The 13,992-nt window shown below is 36.2% G+C and overlaps 1 protein-coding gene across 3 annotated transcripts; it reads right to left on the bottom strand.

Moving 5' to 3' along the window:
* Positions 1-195: 195 nt before the first annotated feature.
* On the bottom strand, positions 196-6,916 carry LOC106073648 (alpha-N-acetylgalactosamine-specific lectin-like). Of its 3 annotated transcripts, none has more exons than XM_056042942.1 (4): positions 6,836-6,916; positions 3,976-4,270; positions 2,045-2,194; positions 196-1,257 (listed from the first exon to the last, which is right to left on the bottom strand). In XM_056042942.1, the coding sequence occupies exons 2-4, from the start codon at positions 4,080-4,082 to the stop codon at positions 870-872; spliced, it is 645 nt and encodes a 214-aa protein (XP_055898917.1). In that variant the 5' UTR covers positions 4,083-4,270; positions 6,836-6,916; the 3' UTR covers positions 196-869. The 3 variants fall into 3 exon arrangements, with proteins under 3 accessions (XP_055898917.1, XP_055898916.1, XP_013089715.2); XM_056042941.1 differs by having other exon boundaries at positions 3,976-4,102; positions 6,836-6,911; XM_013234261.2 differs by lacking the exon at positions 6,836-6,916 and adding an exon at positions 4,449-4,619 and having other exon boundaries at positions 3,976-4,102.
* Positions 6,917-13,992: the final 7,076 nt, after the last annotated feature.

Consider the following 13,992-nt stretch of genomic DNA (forward strand, 5'->3'; position numbering starts at 1 on the left):
CCTCGAGCGGCTCGGGTATAGGAAGTAAATTTCTAGCTGCCATTGCACGGCGTAGCCTTGTAATATGTTGCCTATTTATTATTGCAAACAATAAACCTTTATATACTGATTAATGATTACCTCTGATCATTAATACACCGCTGCCACCATGTTAATTAAGATCTAGGTCAGCAATAAACAAACAACAACCATTAGTGTCATGGCGGAGAATGATACTTTATTATATTGAACGCGTGCACCTGTGCGCACCATATCAACAGTTAGATCTAAAAAGGAAGGAACATTTTTTATCCCGATCCGTGTCCAGGTTTTGTTCCATGACGGTATTAGTTGTAAAAATTTGCTAATTAGTCAATAAAATATTAACAATTAATTATTTTACTTTTTTGAGATATATAGTTTTAATGAGAAATACTTTTGCTTTGATAAGTTGTTTTTTTTTAAAGTACTTTTTATATTTTGCCTGATTCAAATTAACTCGAGGCGATTGTGTCTTTCTATGCTCATGGATGTTATGAAGAAATGTCACCAAAGTCTTTTTCTTGTGTTACTCAAGTCATTCAATGATTATGTCAAGATACCAAACACATTTATTACTTATTAAGAGAAAAATAATCGCGTTATAACTTGTATAAAGGAGACATTGAATCTAGATCTAGACCTAGTCCTCTAGTCTAGATTACAGGTTCCGAATTTAATAGGGGGTTCCAACTGATAAGTTGAAAGTTGTCGAAATAAAAATAAATACCAAAGAACAATTATAGGGGAATAGCCGTTATTCAGTACTAGTCCTTAATAAAAATAAAATCTAAGTAATCTGTGACAAAAAACGAACAAAGTTAGACTCAGTGCTAATTGACTTTCATCTTTTACGGTTTCTGACAGATGAAATAAAACGTTTTATCACATCTCTCGTCGTTCAACTGAAGATTACTCCAGCGCATCATGACACAGTCTTCGTTATTATTGTAGTTATCTGGTTGGTCTCCTTGAAAGTAGCTAGGGCTAATACTTGTATTGTACTCTTGCTTATCATCCACCCAGACGAAGTGGCCCTCTGACTCAATGTCATTCAATCCAATCCACGTGTCATGTTTAGTTTCTTTTACAAGACTGGCGAAAAGTTGGTATTTGTCATTCGTCTTGGCCACATTCAGAGTAGAGTCGAAGCAACGACAGATCTCTAAAGCTTGTGTGTAATTCACTTCGGTTTTGAAGTAAAAAAGTTGAACTGTTGTGTTATTGAAGGATACGAAGCTAAAAGACATTAAAAAAAAAACAACAGATTTTATAATTATGTAAAGAGATTATGTAGAGAGAAAGTTTAAAACAAGATAAAAACATTGACTTCTTCGGCCTGATGTAAATGCATGTTATAGACTACAGCGTTCATAATAAAATAATGTTTTCTTATTCCTGATTATTGGAAACAAAATGGATAAACTATTCCTACAGTAGATCGCTTTGTTCCAGGCTCAGAACTGGACTGTACTGCCATATGCCTCATTTCTACAATACAGGTTTAGTTGATTTCAGTTACCATACAGGTCTAGTTCCTTCTAGCTACCACACAGGTTTAGGTCCTGCTAGCTACCACACAGGTTTAGGTCCTTCTAGCTTCCACACAGGTTTAGGTCCTTCTAGCTAACACACATCTTTATTTCTTTCTATCTACTTCTTCTGTCTATCTTCTAGCGAACAAACAGTTTAGTTTAGGTCCTTATAGTTACCACACATGTAAAGTTTCTTCTATCACCTACACAGGTTTATTTCCTTCTAACCAATACAAGTAAATAGTAAAGTTCTCCATTCAGATCCTGCGACCTATAGGGCAGGTGATGTTAAGGTCATCTGTTTCTTTGGCCAACTAACGACAAGTACCCATTAGAGTTGGGTGGACTCAGGGACACCCTAAACATTCCGAAATTCAAACTCCCAGCCTTCACCCGGATTCGAACCCAGGACCCCAGGTTCAGAAGCCAAATGCTTGACCACTCATCCACCGCACCCCAACTACCACAAAGAGGATGATAATCAGACTTACCTAAACTTGTCATTCAAGTCATCACTCATCAGGATGTAGAGTTCACCTTCATGAACAGCTGGAATGGGATGTAAAGAAGACAGTCTGCCACCAGGTGTGCACAGCTTTGTGACTTTGTGGAACATAAAGCTAGAGCAGTCCGAACTGAACCTATACAAGAAAGTGTGTGTTTTGTAAAGGATTAAATAAATAAAAATAAATAACAGATAACAAATAAAGATTTTAAACAATCATTGTATCATTAGTACATATGCCTAGTTTTGGTCAGTGCATCTATGCTCTGATTCACTTCTTTCATTGTTTAAAGTCAATGTCACAATAGAAGTGTTCCCATCGTAAACAAACTTCTTTGAAATCCCGTGTTCTGAAATGTGTCTTTATTTCCAGATAGCATTAAGGAAGCGTTCCGAGCAACAGTTCTACGTATTGGTAGAGACAATGTCAGGGCTCTGTCTGTATCTTTACAAATGGCTACTTTAACGTGATTCAGTTTGTGATAAAGTTCCTTTCCATAGATCAGATTTCCAATTAGAAATTCTCAACTAATGTTGGTTTGTTCAAACGTGCCTTCAATCTCAGACTTCTTCGCCCTACGGAGAAAAAGATGGTTGAGTTCTGTGTCTACCAGGAACTAAAAGTTCTAGCTGAATGAAGTAGTGAACCTCGTGTGGACAAGGTCGACAAACGAAAATGATTTTTTAATCCTGATGTGCGTTAAATTGAAACAACAGAAACATAACAAGGAGATTCAGAGTATCAGTCTAGCAAAGTAAAAATAATTATTATTACCATTATTCTCCATATCTGCACAGTGGGAGTTAAAGTTACAGAATCATTTTGAACTAAAACCCATTTGTTTCTTACCTTTTTATTTCATTTTCAAAAAGCACAATATTGTATTGGTGTATAAATAGATCTGAAGTTGTGAATGGGATTTTTAAAACAAAACTTCTATCAAGTCTCTCTGTTTGTCTGTCTGGTACACATTTTGAACATGTTATCTCTCCCACTTCCCATTCTCTGATCAAGTTGAAACTTTCTATATTCATTGTTTCTAATAAAACTTGAGTCTTTAAAAAAAATCAATTAGTTAATTAAAAAGTGGTAATCAATTACATTTTTTTTGTTTGGCATTGAAAAAGGGAAAGAAATCTTAGAGTATTGAGATATAGGACTGTAAAATGTGGATAATTCCCTTAAATGAGCTTTTTTTTAAGTATATAACATTTTTCGCTTATTTTTCTTCTCATGATTTAAAACGTATGAAATAGACTACCACAATAAATAAATTAACGACTCATTATTTGTATCGGAAGTAAATATCCCACACTACTCTATAAATAGATTTTATCATTTATCTAACAATCTTCTGACTTTATATACTCTTGTACTACAGACATATACAAGTGAGTATGATCAACACCAAGCGTCACAGAAGGCCTGAACAATGACCTGCAACGTCGCAACCTGTGGGCAGCGTAGAAGCCAACTTTAACGATTGGTCTCGGTATGATCGCTGCATGGGAATGTTATCCGGTGGGATTATATAGATACATTTAAAACTGACAGTTTTTGGACTAGAGGTAACACTCTTGATTTCAAATTCAATATCAGTTTGTCTTAAGCTCCAAAATTAGTGAAAGCAGGGATTTCAAAAATTTGATCTTTTTTTGCTTGTAATCCTGGCCACAAAACGCCGTTGGAAGCCATTTTTTTTTCTGCACAGATAGATGACCTCTACATTGTTTAACCCATATCATAATAATATTATTAATATTAACAAAGTTTTTGAAAAGAAATTATAATTAGTTAAAATTACATTGATTTTTTAACATTGCTTTAAATCCAGTCAGTGTCAAACACACTGTGGCTTATCATACGAATTTACACAACATTTAAAAAAAACTTTTTTTTTGGTCAAATCTACTTACATTCTCCTACATTTTAAACCGCACGAAACCAGAGATGTGTCTGTCCAGGTCCTTCCTAGACGCGTAGGTCCACAGACATTGTTCGTTTTGAGGAAAAATACTTTCATTTCCCAGGCAGAAACAACATCTTTAAAAATAAAACAACAAACTTGCACATTCCATTATTTCAATACGTCAATCTCCACTCTAACTATATGCACAGCCTACACTAAACACGTCTAAAACATAACTGAACTTGAAAGTACAATATGGCTGTGGAACTCTCCATTTCCTTTGCACCTCTCTTGTACACTTTCTTTCAATGTTAATGGTTGTGGAGAAAAACAATGAAAAGAAGGAACAGAAAAACAAAGTTATTATTTTATGTCAAAACACTTCCTTCCTTAGGAAGAAGATCACTTTTTGAAAGAGCAGATATTGTACTCTTTATAACTAATAAATCATAGATTTAAAAAATATAGAAAATTGTTTACCTCATTGATAGTCTCCCCTCCACCTAAACCAAATCCTTGCTAAGCAAATGTATTAAATCTACTCCATTCTAATGATAGGCCTCTAGATCTAGACTCTAATCTAGGCTCGAGACTTAGAAGTCGATGTGCAAATCTACTCCATTCTAATGATAGGCCTCTAGATCTAGACTCTAATCTAGGCTCGAGACTTAGAAGTCGATGTGCAAATCTACTCCATTCTAATGATAGGCCTCTAGATCTAGACTCTAATCTAGGCTCGAGACTTAGAAGTCGATGTGCAAATCTACTCCATTCTAATGATAGGCCTCTAGATCTAGACTCTAATCTAGGATCGAGACTTAGAAGTCGATGTGCACATCTTTTCTGAATGTTTTATTATCTATTGGACTCTGTCATGAATACATTCGGGACTACCCGCTGACGTAAGAGCGTTCACGATATCGAATGTCTAGATTTTCAGAGCTAATTTAATTGTAAAATTATTGTACTTTGAAAAAGAATAACGGTCAAAAGAGAATGTTTCCATGTATAGTCAATTAGCTAGTTATTTTTCCCTAAAGATATACGTAAAAATTTCAAGGAAATTTATTAAAGCCGTTTTTGAATACGTATCCATACACCCCACAGGTTTTTCTTTTTTTTAAACCGATGAAAAATGTGCAGGCTGATAAGAGGAATTGTATCAAAGTTATTTTTTTTTAAATTCCTCCTTCATGAAGCTGATGACTTTTTGTAAGAGCGACGACTTTGTACTTAATAGGACAACATTAAAAGACACATTAAGACTAGAATGCTGGATCTAGATCTATATGGTACAGAAGATTCTACATTAGTGAAAGACCTAAAGATTCATACTTAGAAGATGGTAAGCAAAATGTTTTCTGGACCAAATTTAATAATTAGATAATTATATTTTGAAAAATTATAACGTTTTAACCAGAGTTTTCACAATTAGCTAGCAAGTTTGTTCCAAAGATATACATAAACTGTCAAAGTTATTTAAAAGTCGACAGAGCGTTTTTGAAGAAATGTTTCTACCCAGATTTTGTTTTCTAAACCAATTAATTTTAGATTTTTTTCGCCTAAATGAAAGAAAGAAACTAATGACTTGTGCTAAAACCTGAGTTGCTTAAGTATCGGATGAAATGTAAATGTGAAAACACAAATTTCAGTTTCATATATTATTTTAATTTTTACTTCAGATATGGGCGAATTGTTTTCATCTATACAAGTAAAATAAACAAAAAAATACTTTTTTGAAAACAAAGCTTATATAAGAGGAAGCACCAAACAATCACAGGCAGATCTCTCATTACTATAGGGTTTATCTCTCCCTTTTCTATGTAAAACAAAATTTATTAATTACCACTGATTAACTAATTGGCAAATTGTTGATCCGAAATTAAAAAAGTGGAAGAATAAACGTGTACAGGAGTTTACCTGTATAGATAGACTGACCAAGTTTATATCAGCATTGTTATAAGACTACATGAACGAAACAGAATAGAAGGTTGGTGCATACAGCAATACATACTTTCAGGTAGAAAAATATCAAATATTTGTGGAATCAACACATTAGCAGCAACTGGATATGAAGGAATGGTGGAAGTAGCTTACAGAAATTAAACATTTTCAAAGAAAAACTATAAAGCAAGCACATAGCTTATTATCTTGTTATGCATGCAAGTTCAGACGTTACTAAGTACAATTTGGAAAGAGAAAGTCACATTACTAACGACACAATAATTTTAAATGTTTGAGTATTATCTATGAACCTTTTTGAAGTAAAAATAGTTTGCTTTTTTTTTCATTTTTTTTTTGTTTTTTTGTTTAGAAATGTTATTATAAAAGAAAAAAATATACAAGTTTGTGAAAGTCTGATAAAGATAAGTCGATTGATGAAGAAATAAACTATGCCTTTTCTTTTTAAATGTCAACATAAAGCATAGACGAGCTTAAAGAGTAATAAAAGAAATCTACTTTCAGACCTTGTGGTCTATAGGGCAGATGATGTAAAGGTCATCTGTTTCTGTGGCTTACGGTTAACGCGGGTGTCATGTGGCCAGTACAATGACCAACCGCCTGTACTTTTCCCCCCAACTAACGTCAGGTACCCATCAGAGCTGGACCTGGGTGGACTCACAGGCGCATGAGGATATCGAAATTAAAAATCCCAGTCTTCATCAGGATTCTAACCCCTATCCCGGTTCGGAAGCCAAACGCTTTACCACTCAGCCACCGCCGCGCCTCCTATGAGAGTCATAGTGAATTATACAAAATAGTGTTTAAAACTTAAATGAATAGAATTTATGTAAATTTCACTTCTTTTACTAAAGGGATTGATAAATTGTGTGTTTAATTACTTTAAGTTTCAAAAAAAAATTTACTGAAAAATATCAAGACACAAATCTTCATGAACATGCTGACAATGTGTGTATCACGTGATGTCCTCTTCTGGAAATCCTGTCACTACCTACATGCTCTTTAAATCTGTTTCATATTTTATACCAAGCATTTTTTTTGGCTTACATCAAATGGGCATTTTGAATTTCCTTCTGTTTACTGTTCAGTTCTACCACAAGAAAATGTCACTCTTCTAATGCGAGTTATATTTCCTACTATTGACTTTGCTATTAAGATTTCAAACTAAGTACACACAGTGTTCATTGTCCAGTTATTAAAAACTCGTTAGTGTAACTCACATGCTTGTTACTAAGAACACAACTGGATCGTGGGAAAGAGAAGGCAGTGGACATTTATTGTTCAAGCTTTACGGTTATATAAACAATCTGCAACTACTTGAAATGTGAAGTGTTTAACTTTGAATCAAATCGATGTCCCATGTTTTTAGAGAATGGAGAGTTAAAAGAGCTTGACAGGTCTGAGTGTATCTTACTACACGCGAAGGACGTCTTTATGTCAGACGTCTTTACGTCAAACGTCTTGCTACTAGAGCATTAGTGTCAAGACTTAAGATGTTGATTTTTCAATAAGTTTAAACTATAGAAGTGATTATGTTTTTACGACGCTTTCTCTTTAATTGTTTCTGTCTTTTTAAATAAGAAAACTATAAAAATACATTGAAAAAAAAAAGAAAATACATCCATTATGCAACTTCAAATATATTAAAATAAAAACAAAATTAATCAAAACAAATGTTTGGATCAGACCGGGTATCGTACACTAGATTATGACACCGTCAGCTGCTTGAAGGAACGATGGTACTCATTCGGCTAGTGGACATCTAGAACTAGATCTAGACTTCTGATTTGGAACTCTTAAGATCTAGTCTAGAACTAGATCTACTTTTAAGTCTAGAATCTAGATGTAATCTTTATTAGATTTACGTAAAAATATAAGCAAAGGTTAGATAATCTTTCAACAAACTTAAAGCAACTAAATATTTAATAAAAAACGTAGTTATCGGTAATAGTCTTGTTCTCAAGTCCAATTTACATTTATTTATGATTTACTTTGAATAAAATATAACGGTCAAACTAAAGTTTTCCTCATGTGGCCAAAGAGCTAGTAATTCTTTTCTGAGTACTATACATCAACTGTTAAATTTCTAGGAAATCAAAAAAATAATTAAAGCCGTTTTTGAGATCAGCGTCCAAGTTCCGCCCACCATGAAGTTGTTGACTTGAATAGAGGTATTGTACAAATGCAAGTATTGGGTACAATATTGCAAATCTCCAGTTATTTTAAAAGTCCTGAAGGATGTTCCAGTGTCAACTATTGGACATTGGTTATCTCGAGGGTTTCGTGGAGGAACATTTTTTGTAGACCAGGCCTGGGTGAAGGTTTCAGTGCTGTCATTAGGCGCTCAACACACACAAATATACTCGAGTCAGGATTTGAGCTCCCCTTGATTGGTAGCCAAGCGGCTTTTGCCTCTCATCCACACGTCCCCACAATATTAAAATAAATAAGTAGCTATATCATGTCCATTGATAAGATAAAAGATAATGAATAAGTAGATAAAACCATGGATGAATTATTTACAAACTGTACATTTGTTCAATGAGGAAAGACAGACTAAAACGTGTACCTGTTAAGATGTAATAGATATGCATGTAATATTACTGGGAAGCGTGGTCCAGCGGCTAACTACGCTTATAACTTGGCTACCTATGAAGAGGGCTCGAGGTTCGACACCAGACTCAGAAACAGGTGTGTTTAGTGAGCGCCTAAAGGCAGCACGGACAACCTCCCATATACCCCTACCATTGGTCCACAAATGAGATTGGACCATAGCGCACTGAGCATGCTATAAGCATGTAAGTAGCGCTCTATAAAAGCTATAAATATTGTTATGACCTTGTCATGCGCACCGCCATCCAAGATAGTGCAGAAAGAAGGTGCGCACTATCAGTGACCAGACAAGTCGGATGTTGACATAAGAGACAAACGATTTCCGCCCAAGTAGAGAGCCAATATGGAGATGCTGTACTCAAGGCAGATGCCCTTTGTGTTTGTCATGTCTCAGTGTAAATAAACGTCTATGTCTCGTTGAGTTGCCTCACTTAAGTTATTACAATTGGTGTCAGAAGTGGGATTATAGGCAACTCAACGAGAGGAGGTAGGATTTACAATGGCAGCTTTGAAACGATTAGACCAACTCTCAGTTAGAGAGCTTAGGAAGGAACTTCGTAACCGATATGAGATAATTGGTGGTACCAAGGAGGTGCTTACAGCTCGTCTCCGGCAAGCCTTGATAGATGAAGACGAAGATCCAGATACCTACTTATTTGAAATTGAACCGGAGATTTATGAACTTATTGGCAAGATAAATGAAGCAATGTGTGAACAAATTAACAGTATGGGGAACAAGGTAGATAAAATGGTGTCTCGAATGAAAGAAGGGGTAGACTCGTTGGTAAAGGAGCAGTTGCCTGTAGACTCGTTGGTAAAGAAGTTGCGTGGTCAAGACTGTGGTTGCACAAACAGTGGTGACAGAGACGCTGGGGATTTGAGCGCCGTCTGTGTCTGTGTTGTGGGCAAGTCTTGTGGTTGTGACTTTCAAGACGAGAAACGTGATGGCGATTGCTGTAATAATCTCAAAGAGATGTACCGAGTCAAACGGAAAGAGACAAATGAAGTATTTGTTCCTGTTGTACCTGTTACCAGTACCTTAACTGAAGTCTGTTATGTGCCTGAAGCGTTTGTTCCTGTTGTACCTGTTACCAATACCTCAATGAGCCGGACAGATCAAGACAACGTTGGGTCTGCGTTCGAGCCTGTTGCTGTGGACTTTAAAGACCTCTGCCTATCTGCCGGTGCTCACGAGGGAAATTCGAAGCTTGACAACAGCATCCAGAAGTTTAGCATGAACTGTACGTGCGGCGCTTCACACATAGAATTTAGATGCCAAGAAAACCACCAACAGCGCATATGTACTTCTACCATCATCATCGACATTGGCATAGATGAATGTCAATCAAATCACTCTAAATCTGAGCTGTCAAGAGAAAGACATTTTCCACTTGAACCTGAAGAGACCTATCTTCTGGACGTAGGACTGTTGTCTGAGGATGACTTCGGTGCATTGGACTTTGCTTGCAACGTGGCTGCAAGCGAACCTGCAGCTCCCTTGAGAAGCGTCTGTCGGGAAGGTCTGCTGAGACAGCGTGTCCGATCAACGGCTGTGCTGAAGAAAACAGTGCTCGACCCTATCTCTTTGTGTGACAAACGGCCACATCATTATCGCAACAACAGCCTGGTCAACTGGAGAAAGAGAAAGCAGCACTGGAAGAAAACAATGCGGATGGCCTCGTGGGGAACACGCTCCCTGCCGCCTGTGGCTCCCACTGATCGACCTCCACCTGAACTGTCAAACCTCAGCTGCAGTGTTTCTTTTCGGGACGAAAAGTGCTAAGACGGGGGCAATGTTATGACCTTGCCATGCGCACCGCCATCCAAGATAGTGCAGAAAGAAGGTGCGCACTATCAGTGACCAGACAAGTCGGATGTTGACATAAGAGACAAACGATTTCCGCCCAAGTAGAGAGCCAATATGGAGATGCTGTACTCAAGGCAGATGCCCTTTGTGTTTGTCATGTCTCAGTGTAAATAAACGTCTATGTCTCGTTGAGTTGCCTCACTTAAGTTATTACAATATATATGAAATCAATTTTTATATAAAAAAAAACAATAAAACAAGAACTGTAACTCGTTCTACATATAATTTTTTAGTTTCAGACTTATCACTTTTTAAAGATGGAGATGATAAACATTGCAATTAGTCTGTGTATTTGTTTTTTTTATTTGATGTTATTCGCTCACATGTAAACATAATTTACACTGATTTACGTGTTAAGAAAAACTTCAAACCCTAGCATAGGCATGTATCTCTGGCCTGCTTCAGTGGCAAATCGATAAAGCTTCCTGAAAACCAGGATATCAGCAATAATAGGAGCACCCCCATGGCCTTCACCTTTGGACATTTATGAAGAATTTTAGAGTTCTCTACAGTGAACGATGTGCACATTGGTATGAAGATAAAACATGAAGCTCTCAGTCACTATTCTTCCAAGCAAGACTCTTTAGCTTGGAATTCCCCAATAAATAATTATTACAATAGCCTCCTATTGCAGCAGTATCATTGAATTCATAAGCGGGTTTTAGTTGTAACAGCATAAGGACAATTAGGGCTAACAGCTGAATTGTTTTTGCAAACCTTTGGATGTAAAGACTCAATTGTGGTGGCCATAATGGTAAATGAAAGATCGGTTCCGTGTGTGTCTACTCGGGCGATTTTTTCCCCCCAGTTAAACAAGGAGAGAGCCTATCGCTACCAGTGGGCACAGAGATATTTATTTGTCACAATTAAAATTTAAAATTCATGATTTGTTGTAATTCTAGTATGTTATATGCAATCGAACGATTTTAACCTTGATATTTGTTCATTTATTTATCAATAAACTTTGTGGTGTTAATAGCCTTGAATAAATTTTAATATATATAAGCATCTATCTATATATATAATTCTCCTCTTCGCTCAAGAGTTTGGACGAGAAGAAGAACTAAAGGAAAGATCACTCTTTTATTTCTGCGGATAGAGTTATCCCACGAACTTTACGAGCCTTGAGTGTAGCAAAGTCATACAGTGTATCATGAAAATTTTATTTCCTACATAGATCACGCTCAATAGCAAGGATTGATATTGCAATCTATCTACGAGAATTGTTGAACTAAAGTAATTCTTCATTAGTTTGAGGTGCGAGAAGCTTCTTTCACCAGATTACACAGTTACGGCTAATGCATAATGCCGCTTTTATTTATTGCCCGTAGGATTGACGTTTTCCATATTGAATGACACGCCAATTTGACAATTTTTGTCTATATATTTCATGAGATTTGTATAAGTTTTCAAAAGATTTTTAATAATTTCCGGAGATTTCCATGACTTTTTTTATATGTTTTGCAATTTCAGGAGATTTCCAGGAGCTCCTGGTAAATCAGGTGTCCGCGACAAATCTGTTATAAGTTATAAAATGGTTTAATTTAATAATTTACACATAGAATTAGCGCGGGTCCTATGAAAGTGTGGGGCCCTCTGCGGTCGGATAGGATGCTGTGGCCTATGGCCGGCATTGCAAAAAAGCAGCGCATGCTACGCCGCCAGTCGACTATATATATAATACTCTTCATGGCTCAAGAGTTTGAACGGGAAGAAGAAGAAGTAAAGGAAAGATCACTCTTTTATTTCTGAAAGTCGGACGAACTAGAGTTATGCCAGGAAAAAAAAAGAGGGGATGGGGGATAATAAGTAGTATTCACCCGTCACTAAATAGCAGGGCCGGACAGTTGTGTACAAGAAAGATCACTTTTTTTTATTTCTACCTCACGTAGTGGCGAAAAAAGAGGGGGAGGGGGAGGAGGAACAAGTAATATACTCTGTATTTAAAAGTCACTAAAAAGCAGGGCCGGACTCAACCTTTGCGGGGCCCAGTTTGGGTAGGGATACGGATTATAAGTGAAAATTAAGAGTTTATATTAGAAAATACGTTCGTCTTTGCATTGTATTTATCCTTTCCTGCTTACCTTAGATGAACACCAATTGGTGGCAAGGCTGGAAGGATCAGTCCTCCCGTAGAGCTTACGTACAGAATGACTTTACGAGCCTTGCGTGCAGCGAAGTCATACAGTATTTCATAAAAATTCTATTTCCTACATAGATCCTGCTCAATAGCAAGAATAAAGAAATGTTTCCATCTATATACGAGAATTGTTGAACTAAAGTAATTCTTCATTAGTTTGAGGCGCGAGGAGCTTCTTTCACCAGATTCCAAAATGCCGTTTTTTTTGTCGCGCGTAGGATTGGCATTTTCCTTATTGAATGACACCCCGAAATGACAATTTTGGTCTATATATTTCAGGAGATTCGTATGAGTTTTTTTAGTTTTCCTAAGATTTTGATAATTTTCGGATATTACCATGACGTTTTCGTATATTTTGCAATTTCAGGAGATTTTCAGGAGCCCCTGGTAAATTGACAGGAGGCCGCGGGAAATCTGTTATAAGTTATAAAATGGTTTAATTTAATAATTTATACACCTAGAATTAGCGCGGGTCCAATGAAAGTGCGGGTCCTATGAAAGTGCTGGACCCACTGCGGCCGCATAAGTGCGGAGCCCACTGAGGTCACCTAAGGCCGCCGGTCGACTAGTAAGTCATAATTCACTCATCAATAATTCTCCCACTTGCGGTGGACGAAAATATACGAAAATTTAACCTGTAATTACTTTCCGTGTGCCTAGAAGAACTAAGGAACTTTCATAAACGAAGAGGTTAAATTTACCCAAACCGATTGTTTATTAGCAATATCAACCTAACATGTTTTTTTGTTAACTGGAATATTGATAAATACAAGATCATAGTTTCTTTTTAATTTCCTTTTAAATTAACACCTAGTTGGTAGATTGGAATGGAATGATAAGAATGTTGGTAGAGGGTCAGGGTTTAAATCTGAGGGTCAAGTATTCAAATCCATTATTGGTGGGTATTTTTTTAAGAGAGTTTTTAGTACAATTTAATTTTAATAGTTCGATCTTCAAGCGGGATTTATAAAATTAAACCCAAGATGATTTTCAACACTTTTGCATGATGTAATAAGAAAAAAGGGATCAGGCCAAAAAAATATCATAGAACTGATCAAATATCATAGAGCCTATCAAATATCATAGAGCCTATTAAATATCATTGAGCCTATTAAATATCATAGAGCCTATCAAATATCATAGAGCCTATCCTACTATCAAATATCATAGAGCCTATCAAATATCATAGAGCCTATCAAATATCATAGAGCCTATCAAATATCATAGAGCCTATCAAATATCATTGAGCCTATTAAATATCATAGAGCCTATCAAATATCATAGAGCCTATCAAATATCACAGAGCCTATCAAATATCATAGAGCCTATCCTACTATCAAATATCATAGAGCCTATCAAATATCATAGAGCCTATCAAATATCATAGAGCCTATCAAATATCATAGAGCCTATCAAATATCATTGAGCCTATTAAATATCAT

This window comes from Biomphalaria glabrata, chromosome 9 (genome assembly GCF_947242115.1).
Source record: "Biomphalaria glabrata chromosome 9, xgBioGlab47.1, whole genome shotgun sequence".
NCBI lineage: Eukaryota > Metazoa > Mollusca > Gastropoda > Planorbidae > Biomphalaria > Biomphalaria glabrata.

What these genes read in the sequence shown, in the direction of transcription:
- LOC106073648 (XM_056042941.1), bottom strand. Translation starts at nt 6,869, where the DNA reads ATGTTCATGAAGATTTGTGTCTTGATATTTTTCA. An exon ending in GGTTTAAAATGTAGGAGAAT is followed by an intron (nt 2,195 to 3,975) that starts GTAAGTAGATTT and finishes TTTCTTGTATAG; the next exon opens with GTTCAGTTCGGACTGCTCTA. An exon ending in GACTTGAATGACAAGTTTAG is followed by an intron (nt 1,258 to 2,044) that starts GTAAGTCTGATT and finishes AATGTCTTTTAG; the next exon opens with CTTCGTATCCTTCAATAACA.